Genomic DNA, 25,088 nt, shown 5'->3' with positions numbered 1-25,088 from the left:
TATGGTAAGGAAGCTTCCAGCACCATGGTGATGGCTCGCTAAACAGTCAGAAGCCAAACTGTAGCACTGCAGGTAGGCACCTATAAGCAGGGAGGTTCGACAGATGAAAGAAGGCATCCTGGAGACCCAAAGACACCATATAAACTTGTTCTACTAATGCCAGGAGGACATGACTCAAGGACAGCACTTTGAACTTGTCCTGCAGAGGGTTTAATGGTTCCTGGTCCAAAATGGGTCAAAGACGCTTAACATTCATCAGGAACAGAAGTAAAAGGACTTAAATCCTGTGCCCCTCTTCAATAGACGCTACTTCAATGGCCACTTTGTGCAATACAGCAATAACTTCCAGCCCCAAGTTCGAGGTATGCGCCAGGGAGCAGTTACTTGCAGATGGTAGCTAGTGTGGGGGAGTGGATAAAAAGGGAGAACGCTGCTCTTAACCTTATTTTTGGTCAGAAAATTAGACTTTAATCGCTACTGGAAACTGATGGCAGAAGAAGGATGAACGACGACACGCAACTGATATTGTCCATCTCGCTAAAACACCCAACACTTGAACAAGTTCACCACATGCATGACTGAAGTACCCACCTCGAAGAAATCCAATTGCCTTAAATTGAACTTAGACAATTCTTTTCCATTCTATTCATGGGAATGTGTAGAGTGCATGGCTACCCACTTGAGCCTCCCAGCGCTAGGATAGCATACAGGTAGCATTGCCGTCTATCCACTTAGTTAAAAAGAGCAGTTTTCTAAATTGTAATTCGGACTCTGCTGTTCTTACAAGACCAAGGTGGTAGTCTTCTGGAAGAACGCCTCACCATGGGACTTCACCTGGTGGCCCACAGACCTTGGACCCACCCTCTGATCGCAAACGAGAAACCACAGAATCACCTTAGATAACAATCTGGACATGACCGCCAAAGTCAAAGCAGTGGTCTTTGTCTGCTTCAACACACTAAGGATGCAAAAGAAAATCTTCAAGTGGCTGCCAGTCAGCACCAGGAAAACGATCATCACTAGCAGCGTAGACTATGGAGACACCTTGTATGAAGGGACCTCCAACCAGCTCACAAGAAGACTGCAGACCCTCCAAAACACAGCAGCCAGACTAGTGTTCAACCTCCCACGCCTAGCCCACATCACACAACACCATAGAGAACTCCACTGGTTCCCGATACACAAACGAGCACACTTTAAACTCCTCAACGACACCCTCAAAAATCCACAACACTGGCCCTGCCTATCTGAACAGCCCCCTTCACTTCCACCGACCTTCCAAACACAAGTTCAAGTTTATTTGTAGAGTGCATAGTTTATTAAAACCGGTTACACCTTCAAACAATAAGCAATAATACAATTAGGAATATGCAGAACTACTGAGTTGATTGAATAATAATCACTCATTTGCTTGAATAGAAAATCATAAAATGCGATTCAAAATGCAATATATTCTCATCAGATAATTAATCATGGACTTGGCTGTGCAAAGTATATTAAAGTGACAGTGCTTGGCATGGACATGGCTGTGCACCATTTATTAGAGTGGTAATGCTCAGTTACAGCGTCCGCGGCTTATCGCAGACAACTAGCAGCCTTCAGAATCGATAACAGGACATAGGCATGGCTGTACCAGATTTATTAAAGTGACGGCGCTTGGCAGTGGGTGTGGCTGTGCAAAGATTTTTTAAAGTGAAAGTGCACTGCCGCAACAACCATTGCTGACCACAGCACCACTATCAGCCTCCTAGTGTCAAATAGACTGAAAACTACCATGCCTTTATCAGTTTCTGGGTGTCAAATGGGTCGGTCCGTTGCAGCTGCTGTGAAACTTTTGTTAAAGTGCCATTGCTTTTAATAGCAACCAGTGTCCAACTATATGCCAATGTACAAACATTTATATCTTTACATTTCCCCAAGATAGCCTTTATGCTTGCTTCAAATATTTCTATAAGCTTTACAGCCTGGATTTTTAGGCCTGTATGATCCAAAATGAGTGCAGTTATAAGAGTTTGCCTACATGTTCGAATGGCTGCCTGATTAAAGGCACAGCGCAGCATGCTTCTACGGTCAAGTAACATTGCCAGGCAGATGCAAAGAATGTGTATAGGCTTTCCTGTTTTCAGTTTCTATTTTTGGTAAATTCTGGTGGGGTTTTTTCAGTGTTTTCAATATCTTAAAAAACTGTTATCAGTGGTCACACATTTTCGTGCCACTAAAAACAACAGAAAAGGTGTTTTTCCGGTGTTTATGGAACATTTTGCTTTTATTATTGCTTGCTTTCTGCACTGAAAGAACATGGTATATAGACAGTGTACTTATAGTGTATATGAGGTCCAAATAGATGTTTGCAAATTAATCTTATTGTAGCACACCATACAATACTTCTTCAGTGAGTCTTTGGGTCATGTGCGCTTGCACTTTCCTTCCCATGTAAACTGCCTGAAAAAGGCCCTCTCAGCATTCTTAGCCCATTGGGCTGAGAACCAGCAGCTAAGGGACACAGTTGGGATGACTCTTTCTTTGATGCCACATAAAGCACGAAATGATAAATATTTGCAATTTAGTTCCTGTGCATTAGAAACCAGTGCACCAGAATGGACTAAAAAGTCAATAGCATCCCTCATTAACTGTTAAGATTGTAAAGATGCTTTCAACATACCATCTAACAAGTGGCAAGGATCTACTACAGGGAATCACTTCAGCTTGGGTATCAATTTTGATAGGTCATCACACAAATTTTTTATATACGTAACTGAATCACTGCAAATACAAACAACATCACTCCAATCTTTGTTGAACTTGGAAAGAACCTTTTTTGCAGAGCATTACAAGTGACACTGCGTTCCATGTTTTCCAAAAGTCTGGTGTCATGTTTTCACCACTATCCCAGATGCTTGGTGATATATATACTTGTCACTATCCCTTGCATTGAATGTTTTAAGCCTGAGGTGTTGGCAATTCACCTTTTATCAATACTGACCCACTAGAAACCATGATCTGATGTATTAAGGGTTTTTACCCATTCTCTGTGGGTAAATGTGATGACACATTAGGAAAGATTTGTATGAAACCAGCCATTTCACTTTTCGGTGAAAGAATCAAATGCAGCCGAAATATCAAATATGAGTTTGATATTTCCTGATTCTCTATAGTTTATAAAATAATTAAACAAGACCTAAAACATGAAACTGATCCCTGCATCTTTAGACCAAAGGCCACAAAACTGAAAAAGTAAAAGGAAGAAGAATCAAAATTTTACTGGCATCCCTAAAGAACAAAACTCAAGCAGAATAATGTTAGCCAGTCTTTCTTACTGCTACTTGTATAACAAAGTTACATTGTATTGACACCTTCAGGAAGAAAAAATGACTTTCACTCTCTTTTTCCTTTCTTTGAATGGCATTTAGTTTGTGGTTGTCCAGGTGTTTTTTCAGTGTTTATATGTTTTCACCGGTGAGGGCTATTTTTCTTTCAGTGGGGTTTTATCAGTTATTATAGGTTTAAACCTAAAACCCCACAGCCTAAATGTGTATTATGGCCTCCTTTTCCACGCTGCACAGGCTTCATTCTGTTTTGGCAGATTTTAACCAGATGGGCATTAGGTCCAAAGTTGGTTGGATTCCTAGGCAGAGCTGCATAAACGTAAGCTTGATATCCAGACACCTTCGCTATGCCAGTCTCTCACCAGACCTACCCAAGCACATACACAAATGTGCCGCACTTTCTTGTGCCTGGCCCCTAAACCCTGGAACGCCCTCACACAACACATCAAGGCCTCTCTCTCCTTTTTACTTTCGCAAGAAGCTGAAGAACTGGCTTTTTGAGTAAGCCCCCAAGGGTGGCGTTCCGCACCGTCTACAGAGCACCTGGATACCCTTACGGGTTATTGCTGTGCTATAGGAACACCAATAATGTAACATACCTTACACAGCAGCAAAAGAGCTCCAGACACGCACCAGTAAGAGGCAGAAAAACAAGCACTGAAGTCACTGCACCGGACAGACAGAGCCTTACATGGGCTGATATCATCGCATTTCCTATAGGAGGCGGGAGCACGGACTGATGTCAAATAACCCTACCTGGTGGCGCTGGAGCGCTAATGCTGAGGGACAATTGTCTGGATCTAGTTTTGGAACAGTGGGATATTCATAAGGTGAGAAACATGCAGTTTTAGACGTATCCATCAGAAGAGTCCCACAAAACAAATACATTCCATTAATAATGTTCTGCTCTGAACCCCTTCACCACCAAGAGACATATTTAAGAAAAGCAACAGAGAGGAAGCTCTAGGAAAATAGTTTTGCAGAAAGAATTTGATCTACAAGGGGAAATATTGTTAAAAGGAATGCTGAAAGAACAGGGGGCAAAAATGTCTTTGAGCAGACATATAGAACAGTAACTTATCTGGAAAAACATCTTCAAAATAAAGGCAGAGGACGACGAAAACCTAATGAAGCAAGCAAATGCTTCATAAATCAACATTTTCAATTATAAAAATGAAACAGTTCAAAGGCCCTTTTTCTGGATCTTATTCTTCAAAGAGTAAAATTAGCTGCTGAGTATCCTGGAACAGTGGAGCTCTCAGATTCCTTAAAGGTGCAGTCTTAAAATACAGATATGTAAAAAAATGATGACTATATGCACCGCTTAATGGTGTGTTATTGTACTTTTAAGCAAAGGAATAATATGGGGGTTTCAGATAAATACATTTTATTCTGCTTTATTGTAATTCTAACTGGCTTAATTTAATAATGAAAGACACAAGTTTACCTCCTACAAGCAGGTTTACTTTAAAACACTTTTAAGAATACAGCTTTTTTCTTAATTTGCACAGGTGTTTTCCAGAAATCCCGCTCAAAGTGAAACGAGTGCCAATGCACAAAGGCATTTCTGAGTATATAAAGTGGTACTCTTTTAGTACTAATTCGTGAAGGTTTGTGTTTTTCCTGAATACTAAACAAAGAGAATGAGGACAAATTCACTAAGGCATTTATAAGTATATTCTCGTTTAGAACTACATTGTGTAAGCTTAAATGCCTTTATTGATAGATCCAAGAAAACTAAAATGGGATTTTCCAGGGACATTTTTTGTACAATTGGTAGAAATAAAAAGGTTTATGTCCTCTTTGTACTTTTATTAAAAGAAATTGGACATTTCCAAGTCAATTCACAATGACAATTAGAATACACAAAGTATTTCAAAGGGAGTACTACTTGATGTACTCATAAATGCCCTTTTGAATTGACCGCATAATATGTTCTGAAATATTATTCTTCCGCAAAAGGAACAAACGATGGACGGAATGCTGAAAATGCGAACATTTACACCCAGGTCACAAAGATCTGGGTTTAATCCATCGTTCTTTTGCTCTCCACGCCACCCCACTTTGGAACCAGCCATATGCAAATCAGTCTTGACCCTGTCCCTCATAAGAACAGTCCAGCCCGAACTGCAAGGCCAGGTCCTTCCTGGACCGGAAACAAGCATCCTGGGACCGGTTTCGGGACATCACCCCATATCAGACAGGCAAGCTTGAATACAGTGGCGCAGTGAGCACGTCACCCACGTCTGGGCATACCTTTTCCACTTAGGGCTACAAAAGCAAAAGGAACAAATGATGGACGGAATGCTGAACAATACAAACATTCAGCCCCAAACGCAAAAATCTGTGTTTAATCCATTGTTCTTTTGCTCGCCACACCTGTTTCGACTTAGCCATAAGCAAATCAGTCTTGACCCTGTTCCTCGTGGAAACAGTCCAGCCCGAACTGCCAAGCCAGGTTCTCCCTGGACGGGAAACAAGCATCCTTGGACCTGTTTTGGGGCATCACCCCATATCAGCTAGGCTAGCTTGAATCCAGTGGTGCAGTGAACACGGGACCAACCGGTGGGCATACCTTTCCCACTTAGTGCTCTCTCCCTCATGTCATGCATACACATTATCCAGGCACGTACATAAGCACAGTCCCCAGCACTGAAACAGCAGTAAATAATACTGAGGATTTGTTGCAATTGTTTTAGAACACAGTTGCTAAAATATTAGAAAACATGCTTTGCATTTACTTTATAAAGGATTTATGTAAGAGGTAACTGGTATGAACAAAAAACGAATGCTTATAAGATGCACTTTTTAAAGCTAGATTAAGCAGTTTCTTGTTTTTGTAAGGCTTTTTATTCAGCACTGTAACCTACTACAAATCATGTTCAGATAGCACCTGTTGAGTTACATATTCCACAGTTTTGAGCTAAACAAGTTTGATATTAACAAAAACACCTTGCTACCTCTAACGCAACATAACATAGCTCCAACGTCCTCATGGCGGTATGCCTCAATTCCACTTTCCAAAGCTCAGCACAAGTAATTCCTAATTCAACCGATGCACCGTTCCTAGGGCTATCTGTCAGTGCCCTTGATCTTGTGAGTCAAGAAACAGCTCTACTCTCTCTCCCCTTATATTCAATAACTAGTTACCAAATTGGCTGAAAGTCTGCATTACCAAGATGGATTGATAATAGTGCCAGTCACTGGGTCCCATATCTTACAATTCCATGCCATAGTAGTTGATGCACTCACTTTGTTCCAGTTTCTTGCTAAAACAATTCTTGACATCACTAATAGGTGGAATCTGAATGTCCACTTACATTTTATAATCCCATGCTAGCCAGAAGATGTACAAAGGATGCCATTTGTGCAGTTCATTTTTATGGCATCTGCAAAGAGATCAATATTAGCCTTAAGTAGATTATGAATTCATGAGGTAATATGAACTCCCAGACATTTCAAAGTACAATCCTCAATTGTAAAGGGTGTCCTGGTTTTTAGCTCCACTTTTTCCCCCAGTGAGTCTCATTGGCATGAACTCCATTTTATCCTTGTTCTCCCTGATGCTCTACCAAATTTCTCGATCCAATTCAGCAAGGGAAAAAAGGATCCGTGCGGTAATCCAGCAAGATCAAGACAAAATCAGCCAACAGTGATATTTTATGCTCTGCAACTCCAAAGACCCTGCTTTTTACATCGGGTGATTGCCCAATCACCAACATTTATAGCAACAAGGAGTTGGCGTATGAGATATCTCTGTTCTCTGAATCTCAAAGTTCCTTGAAAAGAGTCCATTAACCAATATCCTTGCTCTAGCTCTAACATAGCAGGCCATAACTATGTTGATCCACTCCTACTAAATTGCAACATAGCTCTTTTCAGCCTGATGGACGTTTCCTCAGCGTCCAATGCTAACAGTGTAATTCGGTTATTCGGTTTGATTTTTCGACAAGCTGAGATACCCCCCCTAGTATTATCAAACGTTTGGAGTGCTATTAGTTTCAAATTTCACATCCTGGGCAGAAAGTGTTGTCATTTGTTTAAACGGAGAGGAAAAAAACTAAAAGCACAGTGAATACTTTCATGAGTAGGGCACAGGTGGAATGATACACTTGCAGTCTTCACTTACCTTTCACTTTCATTGTTGCCCAAGAAAGTGCCAAACTGTGATGCGTATGCATGTTCAAACAGCAGCACCAGGAAGTGTTCATTGAACTCGAAAGAGCAGGGGAACTGGCGGAGGATCTGCCATACGCAATCCAGGAAGAGAAGGAAGGTTGGGGCCTCCCACTTCTGCTTGGAGTTCGAGTAGGCAGACTGAAGGCAGCGCTGCTGAAATGGGTGGCCGGCCTAGAAGCCAAAGAGTAGGGTAAGTCAAGGATCCATCACAATTTCTTCCCTCTGCCTTTAAAAATACTCTTTTGCACATAGGATGGATCACTTTAACAATTAAGGCCATAAGGATGTTCATGGATTATGTGGATATTTTTTGGTTTCTATGGCAACTTTACTTACGCACTGTGAAGTTTTTTGTTTTTTTTATCAGAAAAAGTAGTGATCAATCTAATTGAAACGGGCTTAGCAGGAGAAAATAGATTCAAACCTACTTTTTTGCAGGAGAACTCTGCCACAAAAAAGGGTTTTCGAGACAACTCTATGACAAACCACTTTATGGCAGAAAACTTCACCCACTGGCGAAATTGCGTGAGAGTCACAAGCGTAATAACCCAAGACTGTAGTGAACTTTGCAAGCAATATTTAAGCTTCACATGGTCCAATATTCAGAAAGTTACGACAATCTAGAAACATAAGACAACAGGAATGGTCAACTCTTAACGTATGGTAGTGTTATTTTCCAGTAAGCATGATCCATAGTTTGCTATGCAATATGCTGCAACATGAAAAGAATGTGACTTGTACCATGAACCAATCTGGGCGCTACTATCTTCAGAGCAAATCTCATGTTTTCAACAGGTTGCCCATTTCAGATGTTAACTGTACATTTTTTGCTCGTGTGCAGATGTGAATTTTACAGCTTGGCAGCCTGCACTGGAAATCAATTACAGTTGGTATTTTTTAAGTCAACTAAGGGAGGGACCTGTACAAGACATTAAAACAGGGGTATTTACGCTCTGTGGTTTGAAGGTGGGTGCAAAAGTGATTATTCAACAATTTAACAAAAAAATAACAGATGTTATTAACCTAACTTTCACTGAAAGGAGGAAGAAAAAGCTTTATGTTGTCGAGACTACTTCCCTAACAGTGCAAAGTGTGCGTAAAGACCAGATTTCATACGGAGTATGATTGAGAGAGCACTGTAATCAAGCAAGTCTGAGAACACTGCTGCGTGCCAAATCTGATGTGACTGACCGCACTTGTGAGACCAACCAATGGGGCACCTGCTGGCAAGTGAGTGTATGATACGAGGTAATGTTCTTGGAGCTAATTCTTGTTTTACCAGAGAGGAATCAGAGAAACAGTGGTACTCGAGTACCCTCAACATGGGACAAGTGAGCGGTACCTCAGGTACCCAGCAGCAGGCAGGTCTTCTGCATTCCATGCCATCTCTGTAGCGAGGTACAGGAATGGAGACGAAAATTACATGGTTAGACGACAGATACACAAGACTCCCGCAAGGGAGTAAGTGGGTGATACGTTATTTCCCAACTATAGTGGTACCAACTCAGTGGATGACAGGGGCACTAGTCGGGCACCACTTCATGACTGGGTGTGAACCCTGCCATAACACAAGGTATCTCATTCATGGATGGTTGGCACGCCTTTCATTCAGAACTTCCTCAGGAGACAGGAGGATTAGGCCTTCAATACACCTCAGATAATCCACATACTGCCTAGAAGCAGCTGTCCGCAGTCTTAGGTTGATGTAAGGAGGGGGATCTTGGCTCCATTCGCGCTGCCAGAAGGTCATGGCATCCCTTCTATGGCGGCATTATGCATCTTCCTGTAACTACAGATAGGTCTCACTTGCCCCTACTGTACCAGGGATGGTTGAGTAGCACATGAAAATCTTTATTTTAGCATGTGTTCCGGGGCCTGACAAACCAGGTGGGTGCAGAATTGTCACAGGACCACTTTTAGTGAATAATAATGACAATGGCAGTTTTTCCCATGTTTTGCCCTCACTCAGCCTGTCAGTACTTTGACTTGATGCACATCCGCTGCTGCGCAAGTCAGTGCTGTCATCATAACACCACCCAGTGAGCACGGCTGCTAGTACGGAGGAACATATAGCTACATTACCCTAAAGACCCTGTTCCTACCAGAAATCAACAGAACAGAGGGCTCGTTAGTGGCATGGCTCACCAGATGCCACTGATTTATTTTTGGAGAGCATTGCCTGGTTTTGAGAGGGATGAACTGGGCCGGTACTCCCATTATAAAGAAGCATCAGGCATGTTATTTATGGATGTATTCAGGATGTTCATTTTGTTGATAATATTGCTTTTCTCTCTCTGGTCTCTGCTATTTTACGCAAATATCAGGACTCATTTCAGGGTGAGTTAACGGTTATAAAGAAGTATATGTCCATGACTAAGGGGAGAGACAATGCAATCTAAGGTAAAAGCAGCCAGAGCCTGTGTTGGAATCCCAGCTTACGCACCTGACAAATCTGTTATGTGGAGGTAAATCACGGACACTTACTCCATATAACCCATATCAATCAGCTAAGAATTGGGTCCATATGCAATTCAGGAGGGGTGTGCTGTACCGGATAATGAATGCCTAAATCAATTGATTTATTCATTTTATTGGGAATATTTAAAAAGTTTGGACAGTCATACAGAGCAGCGGAGTACTATAAATAGAGGAACAGACCACATGCATGTTTGTTTAAAATAAGACATCAAACTAACACAAAAATATAAAATACAGAAGAAAAACATATCTAAAAAAGAAGAATGGGAGGGATACAGTCTGGAATTTTAGGAAGAATGTAAATAGGTGGCTTTTGAGATCTTTCCAGATTTGCACAAATGAGGGAGACTGTCTGATGTGCAACTAAACGGGTGTCATTTCAGAGTCTTGTTCCACAGACTGGAAAAGACTGTTGGTATGTTCATTTTTAGTAAGTCTTTTAGCTTTCCGAACATGCAATGGATGTGCTCCTAACAGCCAGCTGCGTGTAAGGATTTCTCGGGTGAAGTGCTTTGTAGATCACGATACAACTCTGAAGTGGATTCTGGCAGGGAACACACCAATACAGACTTTTCAGGGTAGGGGAAAATGACTTAAAATGGCTCTGGTTGGTGATTAATCAAGCTTATGCATGAAAAACTGTGTGTCAATGAGGGATTTGGGAGACCAGTTTTAGAGTGTAACCACCGTTGACGCATTACTAAACAAGACGCTGGATTAGAAGTTCGTACCCATGAGTAAGGGCCTAATTCAAACAGGAACATAAGCCGATACCAAGCTGTTTAAGCCTTTTTAGGTTTCGCCCTGGCCGTAGCACCTGCGAAGCAGGTGCTCCACCCAGGGCGAAATCTTATGATCCTACATATGGGGCTTTGGTCCCGCCTCTGTCTTCCATTGGCTAGCTCCATAAATGGAGGCTAGCCATTGGAAGAGATTGGCTGTCAATCACGCTTTCACCGTGAAAACGCGATTCGGGGGCGTTTCCGTGTCTTTTTTTAAGTCCCGCCCTCTCCTCTTCCCATTGGCTGGAATTTTACCTTCCAGCCAATGGAAGGGGAGAGCGCGAAAAACACGCAAACACGCCCCCGAATCCCGCCCCCGAATCCCAAAATGACCTTGTTTTTTTTTTTTTAGACCGAGTATGTGTGAGAGTCGTTCTTTCAGACCGTGCCCTGGAAACAGTTTGTATACGTTTATTATAACTGTCATATGCTTGGATTGCCGTGTTTGTTTTTATTTGTATTGCCGCGGTGTGTAGAAGCGCCTTGGACGCATGTTTTATAAAAGCGCTCTTTAAAGAGTTTTAACTCGGTTTTGAAGCTTGCTCAGAGCCTTCGGCTCAGCTGCACCTGTTCCCGCTCGTCTTGTTGAAAGGTGTGATTAGCATGGACCCCCACTTCCTGCTTGGCTAAGGATCGCTCTGAGGGGGGTGGACGCAGGCCCACCAGGGCCCCACTCCTTTGATTATTAACTTCCTGGCCCTTCACGTCGCCTGCCTCTGTGCCGTGGGTCCAGAGATGTCTCCAGGAGGTGGGAGGCAGCCCGCTGACCCGAGACCAGGAGAGCTCAGGGAGAGAGAGGCTGCCAGAGGGGAGACTGCCGGGGGGAGACTGAGAGACACCAAAGAACAGGCGAGCCTGCCATGGAGAGATAGGCAGGGCCGAGGTGCCAACCACAAGGAGGGAGGGAGTACGAGACAACGGGAGAGAGGGACACAGACTTAGCGGGGAGGGACTGCCAGGTGGGGTTAGAGGAATGACAGGGGCGGAGGAATCCGCAAGGCGCTGGGCGGAGAAGTGCAACATACGAGACCGAACTCATACGTGAAACAGGAGGAGGAGGACTAGCAGGCAAGATGGAGTGCAGGACTGAACAGTGACGAGCGCACGGGTCAAGGGCAAAGGTGAAAGGATCACAGCACATGGCAAGAGTGAACTCAGGGGCGGAAGGTTAGAGGGGTGAAAGAAAGTACTGATCAGGGGGCCGAGAGCAAGGGAGTACAAGCAGGGCTGGAAGTGTAGCGAGGTCTCCGCACAGGGACACAGGCGCCTGAATTACTATGCAGGGTTAGAGGTCAGAGTGTGAGAGTATTGGGACAGATTAAGGGGGTCAGGGTGCAGGCGCGAGATCAAGGCGGAGATGTAATGGTGTTGGAGAGCGAGGGGAAGTTGTAAATGTGGGGATGAAAGCGACAGATGGGCTAAGTGGTCAAGAATGCTTGTTGTCAATTGTACCATGGTGACGCCTCGGCCCGGTTGGTTAGTCCTGCTGGCATGTTCCCTTGTTCTCGCTGGGCATCCCTGTAGGGCTCGCTGCATACATGACGACGTTCAGTCTGCAGTCCCCGTGCTCCGAGCCCCAACCCTTGAACCCCCTCCCGCGCTGCCCTCGCCCAGGGGACGGCGGGCAAGCAGCCCGGACTCACTGCTCCCTATACGCATCCGCGCCTGGTACGTCCCGGCGGAGAGCGCCCGGCTGACCCCAGAGACCGCCGCCCGGCTGCAGGCCGCCGTGGAGGAGGCCATCTCCAGGATGCATGCGTGTGTTAACAGGCAAGCCCGTGAATTAATCACACGTGCACGCTCTCCACAATTACATGTTGGCCATGAATTAACCCTCCCGTCCAGCTAATTTTACCGCTGAATGTTTGTTCCAGTACATGTTCCTATATTACCCTTTAAACGTGTGTGTATTATCGGGACACGAGTGGCACAAGGATGTAGAAGGCTTGATTCCGGTTGGAGCCGTGATTCGTGAAACGTGCAAGAGCCCCGGAGAGTGCTGTGCGCCCCGAGCCTGCCCCCAGCACTTCGCTGAGGCAGACGCCGGGGTTTTATGCACGATCTTGCAGAATGCGAGCCCTCCACGTGCAGTAAACATCAGCGTGAAGTGAAAAGCCACCGACATAACATAACTCCCTTTATCATAAATGGTGCTGCGAGTATACCGACATGTAGGATTATTTAATTAACCAAACAAAATGTTGTAGCGATGACATTAAAGAATTAGTTTTAAAAAATATGCTTGCGCATCGGGTCCACGTCTTGGCTCGTTATGCGTGATATATAAATAGTAATTATCTTTAAGGTGAGATGAAAGAACAATAAATTATAAGGCGGTAGAGCGGACGTTAAGACCCAGACCTGAACTGTTAATTTGAGCTAAAAGTGGAGTGGGCAGCCCCCTCGCATCGGGGCGTGTAACTGGAGAGGCGGTTAAACCGAAAGTGAAAGCACAGTTTGGGGTCCCGCTTTCCTCGCGCCCCCTGCGTGTCCGTTTCCACAATAAAGAGGGCTGTTCAGTGGACACCCACGCCTCCACCTAATTCTTGCACTACAGTTTCTGTTAATTAGAGAAGGAGCGCTCCGGGTGAGGAATCTTAATGAAGCACGGGGGAGGGGTGGGGAGGAGCGGAGACTTTTGTGTGCGAGCACAGTTGTTGTAATAAACACCTCATAAATGTATTACTAAAGTTAAAAGGATAATGTTCAGTTTTTGGGTTTTTTACCATGGTATAGCAGCATTGATGTGAGAAACACCTTTAGTGCCTCAGAATCCATTTAACTATTACCGGCTTACAGAGAGAACCCCATCTCTAGGCACGCGGGCTTCAATGTGCTTTCACTCTGTGTGTGTGGGTGTGTGTGGTTCTGTGTGTGTGTGGGTGCAAATGCAATAGGTCACGCATTTGCGAGAGATTAAGCTATTGGCATTGTAAATGACAATGCCATTTATTTATCGATTTTCAAAAACAACACACAAATGAAATGTTTGTCATTTACAATGCCAATAGCTCTAACTTTTGCAAAGGCGAAACCGTTGCATTGTAAATGCTTGTTATTGATGTGGCCCTTTTTTTTTTTTGAAATATATTTTTATTGCAGAATCAGGAATAAACACATCCAACAAGCCAACCCATACACCAACGGCACCCAGCATACAGTGCGATAGTAATACAATACACAGCCGATTAGCCCACATCCCGGAGGCTGGGCGGCGCGTCAATAGTCAGTTCACTGGAAGTACCTCGGTGCATGCCCCATTCGGGGCACAGGTCAAGTGTAACACTTCGTTTCTGCTTTTAACCCAGAACAACCAACCCACCCTCTCCATCTAAACCTAGGCCACTCCAATATCATGTCACTAATCATCACGACTACCATCCTGGGCCATCCGGTTCCGGGAGGTTGCCGCTTGCCGGCCAACCACCCCCTCCTCCGACTCCTTCCCAATGCCCTCCCCCTCAACTGCTGCTAATGCGGGTTCCACCATCCCTCTCCTGCTCCAGGGTGACAACTATCAGGAAGTTTGACAAGCAAGTAGTCACACGGAATCCCTGCCTATAACTGATCAGTTTCTTCGCCTTCAGTCAGGTAGTCCCTTAATGCCTGCACCACCAGCTCCCAGGACCGTGCCAGTTCCAAGCTCTTCTCGTTACCAGTTCTAGTCGCCTGGCGTATTCGTAACACACTCTCACAGCTCGACCACTTCACCAATTCATTCCTCCACCTCCGTACAGACGGCCCCTCTTTAGACTTCCAATGCCAAGTGATTTCACGCTGTGCCAGTATCAGTCCCAACCCAATGAATTTGCTCGTAACCTTGGTCTTTTTGGTATGCGGGAACCAAAGAAGCAGGCATGCGGCCATGTCAAAGTCTACCTCCCGACTCGTCAGAGAGTCGGGAAGTCAGAGAGCTTGGCGTGGTCCGCTCTCAGCAGGCCAAGCCCGGACGCCACCTGCGCAATATCCTGATGCAGCTCATCCTTGGTGGTGGTGATCGCGGCCAAAATGGCATCAAGACGGAGGTTCAGCCGCAGCTCCTGCGGCGAGGGCCCCGTTGGGAGATCGCCATCCGCGGCCTCGGACTGCCCGTCACCTCGCTCAGGAGGCGCAGCGAGGTCAGCCCCCTGCGCGGCCATCTTGTCAACGGGAAACGTGCCACCTCAGCCGTCTCTTTCAATGGCGGCCGGCGGCTGCAGTCCTTCCGTCCTTCCCGTCTCCAGGGCCACCTGGCGAGCCCAATGGCAGATCACAAGGTGCGCAGCTCCCCGGTCTCCCGGCGGTGCCAATTGTCCTTCCTCTGCGCCCCGTCGCTAACCTCCAGCCCAGAAATGGCGTCCGTGCAGCCCCACCGATATCCTCAGTGCGTCACCAAAGTGAGGAGGCCAGGGGTGTGAGCCCCCTCAGAAGACAGGTAGTCAGGCGTTGCCCCACTGGGCAGTTTGAGCCCACCGCCCCCGGCGGCACCGATCTGCGCGGCCTCAGCGCACTGCGGGGTCCACACACTGCTTTATCGGCCTCATCCCCACCTGCCTCCAACCGGGCGTCCAATCGCCCTGGGCAACCACCCCCCCAGCACACGGCCAACTCGCCGGTCTCCTCAGTGTCCCGGTTGCCTCTGCTTCAGCGCCCTCAGGGATGGGTCGGCCACAGACGCCAGCAGCGCCGCCACCGGTGCAGCGCGAGTGATGGCTGCGCTCTCCTACCGTCCGGGCGAGCAGGTGGGGGAGGGGCGCCGCTCGCGCCAGGGCAGCGCCGGTGCTCTTCTCCGTTGCTCCGGTCCCGCTCTCCTGAATCCCCCATCAGCGCACCGCTTCGCTAGGGCCCCCAGGCGCCTCAGACCGCGCAGCACCCCACATCGCTCCGCTCTCCGGACTCTCGCTCTGTTGGCGCCGCCATCTTGCCTTTGTTCCCCAGCTTCATCAAGCGGGGCTCCAGGTCCGTCTGCCTGCAGCGCCCAGGGTCCCGACGGGGGTCAGATGCTCCCTGCTGGTCCAGCGACCCCACCGGAGCCCAGTTCCAGCCGCCAGGTATTGTGGGGCTAGTTACTGCAGGATAAAGACGGGACTCGGCGCGGAGCAACTCGCTCACGCAGCCATCCCGGTCGGCGCTTAAACCACGCCCCCGTTATTGATGTGGCCCTTGAAGGACAAAGCGCCCATGAGAAAGCCCATGGATCTGGAAGAGTATAAAAAACGAGAGGAAGGTGCCATCCTAATTAATAATGGTGAACCACTGCAGAAGTGTGGCTCAATGGTTAGAGCGGCAGACCCTGATGCAGAAGTCTGGCCCGGGACCAGGGTTCAATTCCCGCCTTGGCGGGTCTTAGGCTCAATTTCCTCGGACCTGATAATTCTCGCCTCGGTGCCTATTCTAATCATGAGTCCCACTCTGCAACTCTGGGCAATAGCTTGCTTAATCTCCACAACGGCCACAACATCGCTAGGATGCCTGGCTTCACCTTGGGGGTACCCAGGAGTGGGCACTTCACAGGGAAAGGCCAGGAAGAGTTCCTCAGCGGTATTCGTACAAGCGCCGAGAGGGCTCTGGGTAGTTGTGGGCTATACAAGTACCTCTACATTTACATTTACAAGAGGGCAGCAGAGGTACTTCTGTTTATGAAGAAAACTAAGTGGTTGGTGGATTGGGTTTCCAGTTTAATGTGTACATTCATGTTTGAAGAAGTCAAGAAATGATCAGAGTTTAAAGGTATATTTTGCCAACAACACGTAACGATGTAGTTGTGTTTCCTCTCACTGGTTGAGACCAATTTCTTGTTTGCTAGGGAGTACGACAAGTGGCACAGTGTTCGGGCGAAATAACATGGAAGTAAAAATAGAACCTTGCTGAAATTCACATAAGACAGATTAATGGCAGCCGGGGGGATTTCATTAAAACATGTGTAACTCTCTCACATCTAACAAAAGGTTTGTAGTTTATTATACTTGTTTATATTACATGTACATTGTATACAGCTGAGACACAAATTAATAAAGATGCACAACACAAACCCACAAAAAATGAAAAATTACAAATAGAGATAGTCAGAGGTAAATAGCCCGGCAAAGGAATTAAAAAAAGACGTTATTGGTTTAGTGACCCTTTTGTAAGGTATGTGGGAGCTGGAAGTTAATGCGGGGGACTAGGTTATGGGAAGAAGTGGGCAATAGGATTTTAGCAGACACTGGAATTTCCCACCTGTTTAAAAAAGATGAGAAATTCAAATAAAATGCAAATTCGATGGAACTGCTTTTAATAAATCGCAGTTTATATAGAAGAATACAATTTCAAACTAACCACATCCAAACTATTTAATCCAAATAAATTGAATTTCTAACTTAATTAATTCTAACTATTAACATGGATCCTTAGTGAAATAGATATTGATCTCTTTATTGAGAATCATTCATGTTCAGTCCCCTTTTGGCATTTGAGAATGCTTCTAATTGGACTTCTAAGATTCACAACTATCAAACAAAGTCCCAGTATAAATGTACAAACCTTAAACCTGAGGAATTCTATTTAAGAGAGCTGAGTTAATGGGAATTGCTTCAGTGGAACATCATGAAGACTTTCCACTCATTCTCAATTTTATAGGCAGCCTGGTGTCTTACCTGCAGCCACTCCCTCTCCAGCAGGGCTTCAAATCCACGGATAGTTCTGCACTTCGGCTCCAGGATTATCTGAGCTAGAGAAGTGACTTGCAGCGTAGAATCTGTCCCTTCAGTTCCATGCACCAGCACAGAAGCACCCTCTCTAGAACACAAAAACCACACATAAGAATGCAGATACTAACTTAGGATTGTGAGACATAAAAAGTAATTCCAACATAAAATGTATGTTCCTTGCATTTGAAGACATTGAACATCCATCCACTCATAACCTAGCAGGAGCAGACTTTCATATAAGAAACTGGTTTGCTTTGCTCAGTCTGGAAGCAATACTCACGCGAATCACACAACGGTATGTATAGTGTGCCACCTGAAAGCTGTGGCTTAGTGCAGTCCAGTACGGGTACAGACCATGGGCACTTTCTGGGCTGGCACTTTAATACGTTACAGCGGATGAACAACTCTTCACGAGACATTTTCCAGGCATTTGTGCTCTATTACACCCTTGCATCCCAATTTGTAGAAGACAACTCTGGTTTCTCTAGAACGCTGGCTACCATGAGCCAACACAAGTGTTTTATGCTCAGGTCATCCCTGAAACATGAAGATCAGATTGTCCCATGCAGACCGCATTCCACTGCTAGTGTCCATATATCATGGTGCTTGCGAAGTACTGTTGTTACCGACTCAGAGTTTTGTCTCCTTTGGAGAGACACCCCTCCTTGAAGGCCTCCATGGCTTTCATGATGCCTTCTTAAATTCTCATGCTATCAGTTTAGTGTGCACAGGCTTCTGTGCCAGTGAGGTGCCTGGTGTGAAATGCTGAACAGCTTCACGAGATGTGGACTCCAAGGGTACGGCTGTATGTTATCTGCTGACATGATGCTGAGCTGTTGGAGAAGTGCTACACAGTACGTTATGTTTGGAATCGACTCCATATTGAAGCAGCTAAAATGTTCTAGCCTCTTAACATTAATGGGAGAGTGGGGTGTGGGAGATTGGGGGTTCGAATGAGGGGCAGATGTCAAGTGTAAAGTCTGTCTAATGTGACAAAGCAGATAAGGAGGAAACATACTCATTCTTTGCTAATTCGTCCGACTACGACATCAAAAAGAGATCTCTCCCCTGACTAAGAAACACTGACGTTTTTACAGTGTACTTCAGGGTAAACAAGGATATATGCGGAAATGCAAGGGTATTCACCTCCTCCGAGGGAGGGCAGGGAGAGAGGGTGGCAGCTGCATACTAGTTTTAAAAAGAGAAACCAGGGGCAACCAGAGGAGAAAGTGATGCTAGGCATGACTGGTAATCAAATTTTAGAAATATTTCAAGGAGCTTCTGGAAGAGCCCATCTAAATAGGAACCTTCCATGTTTGCTACCATAAAGAGTTGCATGTGGCCAGTAGTGCTGCCCGTCCCCGGTTCGGAGATCTTAGAAGAAGTCATACAAATAAGGACAGGGAATCTAAAATAGATCAAACATAGAGAGAAGCTCCCTTTTGTTTATGACAAAGTGCTTCCCAAAGTGCTTGTATAGAACCAGCTGGCAGTCTGGCGTCCTACTAACCTCTTCCACACAGGGGCCCAAAAAAAGATTTTCTCACATTTTCTAAAAATGGTCTCTACTAGCCTCCCTTCCAAGGTTGCCACATTTGACTTGAATGGCTGCATAAAGTGGATAATAACATTGATGGAGAGCAGTAATCATGGACAACCGACTCGGGTTTGGTTTCTAGAGCACCTCAGATATAGGCCTTAATCTAAACTCCAAGAAGACATTGGCAGGACATGCATATGGTTTTAGCATTGATTTAAAGTTATCAGACTTTAAATAAAAGAATGCTATTTGCGGCATTCTCTTTTTGTTTCCTTTTTTGTAGACGTAGTATGATTTCAAGCACAGATGCATGTACCTCACAACTGCCTCCCTCACCTAAGAGGGGTTCTGAAGCAGGTATCTGCCTCTAGGAAGAATCACGATGTAAAAATAGACCTGCGCATGCTGCAGCTCTAGATGAATAGATCATTCACTCACTACAAGGTCCACATTCTATGCTCGTGTATGTCGGTACGGGGAATTCAATGAGCTTGACTACCATGGGGCTAACGGTACCAACATGGAAAGGGCCAAGTCTGAGTTCTTCCAGTGTAAGTTTCACCTCAGCACGCTCCCTGCAGGTGGAGACATCTGAAACTAGACTAGAAGTTTATTGTTTAGAAATGTTCAAGGATGACATCCTGGAAATGAGTATACTAAGGGCAGTCTAAAATCTAGATGGGCACCTAGCAAGACGAAAGGAGTGGAGCCTAAGGCGCTGGCTCAGTAATCATGACTTCAGCAAAGCATATCAGCGAAAGGTTTATTTCATGTAGGGTGGAGTTAAGAAGCTCCATTTTACCAGCTAACCAAAGGGAAAGAAATGCTAGTAACAGAGACCGAAGCATAAAAAGAGATTTTGGTGATTTTTCAGGCCACCGACATGCAATTGGAACATCTAGAGATACCTTACAAGGCATCACCGATTCTATAGAGCATATTTTGCTAGTCAATAAAGGAACAGATTTGGACAGGTGTAAGTGTAGACAAAAAAAATGTAAACTATGGTGATCATTGCAAGAGATACACCTTCTAAAAGCCAGCATAAGTGGTATGAACTACCTTCAATGGTTTTCACTCAGTGTGTGGCAGCACCAGAAGGAAGCACCTACACATTATAATGGAATTGAGATTGAGGTGGACTATAGATATTGCTGAGCAGGGAATGAGATTAGCTAAGTGACAGTCAAACACCTATTATTGCTTGGTACTAGACGGCATGTTCCCCAAAGTGGGAATCAAGAGTGCCCGGTTTTATTACATATTCTTTAAATTCTAAATAAGCCAGTTAATTCATATACAAATGTGGACTACTTGTGCAACTGCACAGAAACTTTAAATTTCCAAACTGCTAGAACTTAAAAAACAGTATTAACTTTATTATAACGTTTTAAAATGTAGGATTTTTTTAACGTATTCTTCAATTGAATGTTTTGTACTAGGGAATGTAATGAAGCTCGCAACGCTTTCAGGTGAGTGGAGCAGTTCACACTTCTGCTCCTGTTTCCCTCTCATATACTGCTCCCCCTTGATCTATGGGACGCGGTATTAAGGTAATTCAGAGCAATAAAGAGATGGGCGATATGGGGAGGGGGCGAGTAAGATAAAACTGGATTTCTCATTTAAAACTGCAGAATGTTGAAACACTCAAGTGAGTCCTATAGACTAATACTTTTCCCGAACGCTGGGGCCCAATATAACACAAAGGGCAGCATGCATTGTCCAAGGAAATCATCTGAGTTATTAACTAAATGAGTCAAGTTTACAATCCACAGTTTGCTGAAAAGTTTTTTGTTAACGTTCAATATCTGATGATGACAATGCTTACACCATAAATTCAATATAGATGTTAGTAAGAAATAACCCACTGAACTGAACAGCCTGCATATGCCTTACCTGTCCACGCACTGTGCAGCCAGACACGCTGCGGTCAGGATCTCCTTGATCTGAGTTAACCAGTTGGAGGCTTCCAGTTTACTGAGCCAGCGGTCCATGTTGTGCGATTGATCGTTACAGGCTTCCACCAACTTAATGAGGCTCTCCTGAAGGATGCTGGACCTTAAAAAGAGCAAACATCTGTTAGTTCATAGCTCGTGCAGCTGAGTACCAGCAGAACAGCGCATGCGGAGCATCTGAAAAGTAGAGCTGGATAACCAAAGGCCTCAATAACAGGGGTCCTTTCAGCCTTAACTCTGGAAGAAGAGCTGAACATGGATGCGTGGAAACTTGTATAGTGAGATTCTAGCGAAGGAGCAATGGAGTGCAGAAAAATGTAGTTATGCTAACCAAAAAGTAGGAGAATATAACAGCAAGTCCTTGCTTAAGCTATGGAGAACCCAGTCATCACAAAGCCAAACACACAAATGGATTTACATACGTAGCTCAACAGAGACCATTGAACAATAACCACCACCCCATGCTCCGAGTGAAGCTTGTTTCCGGTCCAGGGAAGGCATGGCTTGGCAGTTCGGGCTGGACTGTTCCCATGAGGCACAGGGTCAGACTGATTTGCATATAGCCATGTCTGAACTGGGGTGGCAAAGTGGGCTAAAGAACGGTGATGGATCAAACCCAGATCTTTTGACTGGGTGTGAGTGTTTGATTGGCTCAGATGCTCCGTCCATCACCACCCCCTTTTGTACCGAGTGATCCACAGCATACACTAACCTGAGACTAGCGCTGTTCGTTTGGGGTAATCACATTACCTAAGAAACATGTGTAACTGAAAGGCCTTCAGCATCAGTTCTAAATGTACTCACAACATGCAGCTTTTTAACATCCGATGTAGTGCGGACCACCAGGCGCAGGTAATATCGTACTGCTGACTACGTTTTATCACATGCTGCTCTTGCGTATAATAAAAAGAAAATGGAATAACTTCAATATCTACTTCAAACAGTCCTTCAAGATGTCTAAAAGACTCCTTATTTATTGTATGGATTGAACCAAAGGCCATTCCACCAGCGAAATCCCAGTACACAATGGAAGGAAAAACAAAGGTTGTCCCAGTTAGGCATAGAAGCAACACTACAGCTCTGTTAATCTATAGTCATGTGTTCGCACAACGACATCCTGGTGCATATCTGGCAGGGCCTAAAATCCACAGCATAATTCGCTGTCCTCAGACAATGCAACACAAGCAGCATCACTCTAGGACATATCAGTTAAACCTCTGTGATACGAATATCCTACAGGTGGTAAGCTTAGTCAAGTGTTCCCGAGAGCCAAGCAGGACTAGATCCCAGCAAGCATAGGGTCAAATTCACAGAAATGACGTAAACAACACATAACCCAAGAAAAATGATGCAAATCTCAGAGTGCTGCCTTGAAAGAGGCTTCCCCATTATAATATTACCCAAGAGTGAGATGCACTAGGCTCCGGCTGTTGCCCAAAAGCAGCAAATGACCGCAAGGCATATCCGACCACAGTATTGAGTTACGCCATTTTATAGCATATAAAAATTTCCATCATCTGAGCAACCAAAGAAAATTGCATGCTACCTTGGAACATGCCCGTGGCCCTGCCTAATGCGCCAAGACCTCAGCTACTTCAAGCCTTCGGAGCTGCCAAGCACGGTCTGGCACAAACATGACTGATATGGACGACTGATATCAAGTGAGCATTGTAGCATTCATCCACGAACCCAAGAAAATCCTAGTGCTTCAGCTGATTGCCTATGGATGTGTGGAGACCATACTTAGATAGCAATTACCTTTTACATCAACAAGACAAACACTAAAAAATGAACTATGCATGGGTCACTTCTAAAACACAGGGCCTTTCTGAGCTTGTTTTGCCATTTTCCTACCTCTCAATGGTCTTGTGAATTCGTCGCCACTGTGGATAGCTTGCCTCCTGCTCAAAGCCACCGCCCTTGGCCCTGGCCTGCTGGGCCACATTTAAGGATCTAGTATCGATGATGTAGCCACGCTTCCCAGCCCTCAAAGTGGCATTAATGAGCTTTTCGTCTTCCTTACACCGTCTCCCATTCGTTCCAGTAAGCGGCTGACTGCTTCGCATCATTACCTACAAGGAAGTAGAGCATTTAACTCAGTGGTGAAAAAAAGGAACGAAAACAGCAAGGTGAAACACGAAGAAGACCATCTACCTTGTACTCAAAAGGAGACTAAAGGCATCATCAAATCAAAACACTTTTTTTCTGACATGCACATTTCATACATATGCTCTTACTTGGTGCTTTTGTCAGAGCCAAAACACAATAGCTGCACCGGAACACAACACACAGTTATCAATATCTTTACCTGAATAGGTTCACCATTTATTTGGAGTTCAAACGTCTTTATTTTGTTTTTGATAAAGCAAACGATACTTCAAAAGAATAAAACAAAAAACTGAGATACAACAATGATAACGTGGCATTAATGTTGCCTCCTGGTAACAACGAAAATCAGGCCAATATTCTATATACAGCTTAAAGAACCTAAAAAGAAGTGGAAGAAAGGAGTGTAGAAAAGGAAAATGTGAAGACAAAGGACATGCAAGACAAAAAGGAACAGAATTTCATAATCTATGAAACCAATGAAATGAGAAACGCTGTGGAAAATCCTTCCTACCTGCTGAGACTTTAATCGTCATTTGCGGACTCTTGCCTTTACGCCACACCTTGCGGAACCCGCTTTGCGGGTGCCGCTTCGCTGTGTGGGATACCCCCTAACTGTGGATTTGAAGTAAAGCGCTAATCAGGACTTTGCTGTGGGTGTGTAGTCCTGTGCAGGGCTGCGAGCGGAGTGACCTGGACTCAAGATCCCAGGAGTCCTCGCCAGCCCAAATTTCCGACACCTGGGCCGCTCTCCCTGCCTTGCCCCACCCCACCAACAAATGATCCCATATTACCAACCCTCCACCACCGCTGCGCGGAGCGCGCGGGAGCGCGCCGGGTGTAGCCCGGGCAAAGGGCGGGCCGTTGTGTGGCCGTTAGGTGGCTGTAGGAGGCTGGGCTGGGCCCGGTCTCCTTCGTTCTTCACATTTAACAGGCTGTCCCATGACTTGCCAGACACCCGCCTTCTCACAAGTATTCATGGTTATTTATTGTCAAATATCGGTGATCTCACTGAGGGTCTTTCTACTGCACAAGTGGTTCATGTGCCTACCTGTAATTGCTCTATTTAATATCTACTTTTCTTAGCCCCGAGTCAGGTGAAGCCTATAGTGGTCCTGCATTGTTACCAGTAAACATTTTTTTTTAAACCTTTATTAGCATCAAAAGGATATACAATTCTAGGCCTACAACCAAATCGGCCGGCATCAATATGTAAAGCGGTCACGGGTTCCAAGGCAAACAGTACATATTCAATCAACAAAAAGCAGAGGCAAAACAATCGTAAAAAAGGGAGGAAAACACCTAGGAACCAGACGGCCAAGAAACAGGAGCAAAAAATATATGGGGATAAGGAATATGATAGGCTCACTTTTCAATATAGAGGCGTCCGAAGTCCCAAAACCATCCTCAGCGACACTAAGGGGGCACGGGGCCGCAGCACAGGGGAGGCAGCACAGTACACACCAGGAGACAGGGACCTTTTAGACATAATCGACTCGTGTTCATTATCATCTTTACATGCCCACCACCCTAACCACAGCCAAGCCAGGACAGAGGGATCGGACAAACATTACATCAAAATTAACCCGTCATAGTGATTTCTAGGAAAAAGGGGGGGGGGCAGGAAAAGGGGAGAGAGAGGGAAAAGAGGGGGAGGAGAGGATGACAAAGGGGAAAAATGATAAAAGGAAATGAAACACAAAAACGAAAGAAAGAAGACCACGCCGAAACAGGCGTCCCGTGGCGAGAGTACAGGAGAAAACAGGAGCATCCATAACAAGGAGGGTACAGCAATCGAGACGAAAAGTAACCAACCCAGAAGAGGAGGATCGACGACGCCACATACCCCACCCCGAACATACCACGGGATGCAAGGACAGACGCGGCATTACTATAAAGAGATACAAAAGGGCAATAGAACCATAAAACAAACAACAAATAGATCCCAACCCACCCATCCCACCCTGCACCCCTGTAGAAGGCTATGGCCTACCCTTCAGACAGCGTGCCTGTCGCCCTAAACCAGAACCCGAAATATAGCAAGAAAGAAAGAG

At 45.2% G+C, this 25,088-nt stretch overlaps 1 protein-coding gene across 1 annotated transcript in view; it reads right to left on the bottom strand.

Annotated features, from left to right (window-relative positions):
* The window catches only part of MTMR9 (myotubularin related protein 9), a 288,947-nt gene that overhangs the window by 65,866 nt on the left and 197,993 nt on the right, over window positions 1–25,088 (bottom strand). Inside the window, exons 5-8 of the mRNA XM_078647565.1 lie at window positions 22,783–23,000; window positions 20,870–21,031; window positions 17,380–17,521; window positions 7,456–7,676 (exon numbers count right to left, since the gene is read on the bottom strand). Coding sequence (XP_078503691.1) covers window positions 7,456–7,676; window positions 17,380–17,521; window positions 20,870–21,031; window positions 22,783–23,000 — 743 coding nt within the window. The remainder of the gene's footprint in view (window positions 1–7,455; window positions 7,677–17,379; window positions 17,522–20,869; window positions 21,032–22,782; window positions 23,001–25,088) is intronic.

This window comes from Lissotriton helveticus, chromosome 6 (genome assembly GCF_964261635.1).
Source record: "Lissotriton helveticus chromosome 6, aLisHel1.1, whole genome shotgun sequence".
NCBI classification, from domain to species: domain Eukaryota; kingdom Metazoa; phylum Chordata; class Amphibia; order Caudata; family Salamandridae; genus Lissotriton; species Lissotriton helveticus.
This window is presented reverse-complemented; position numbering and strand designations above follow the sequence as displayed.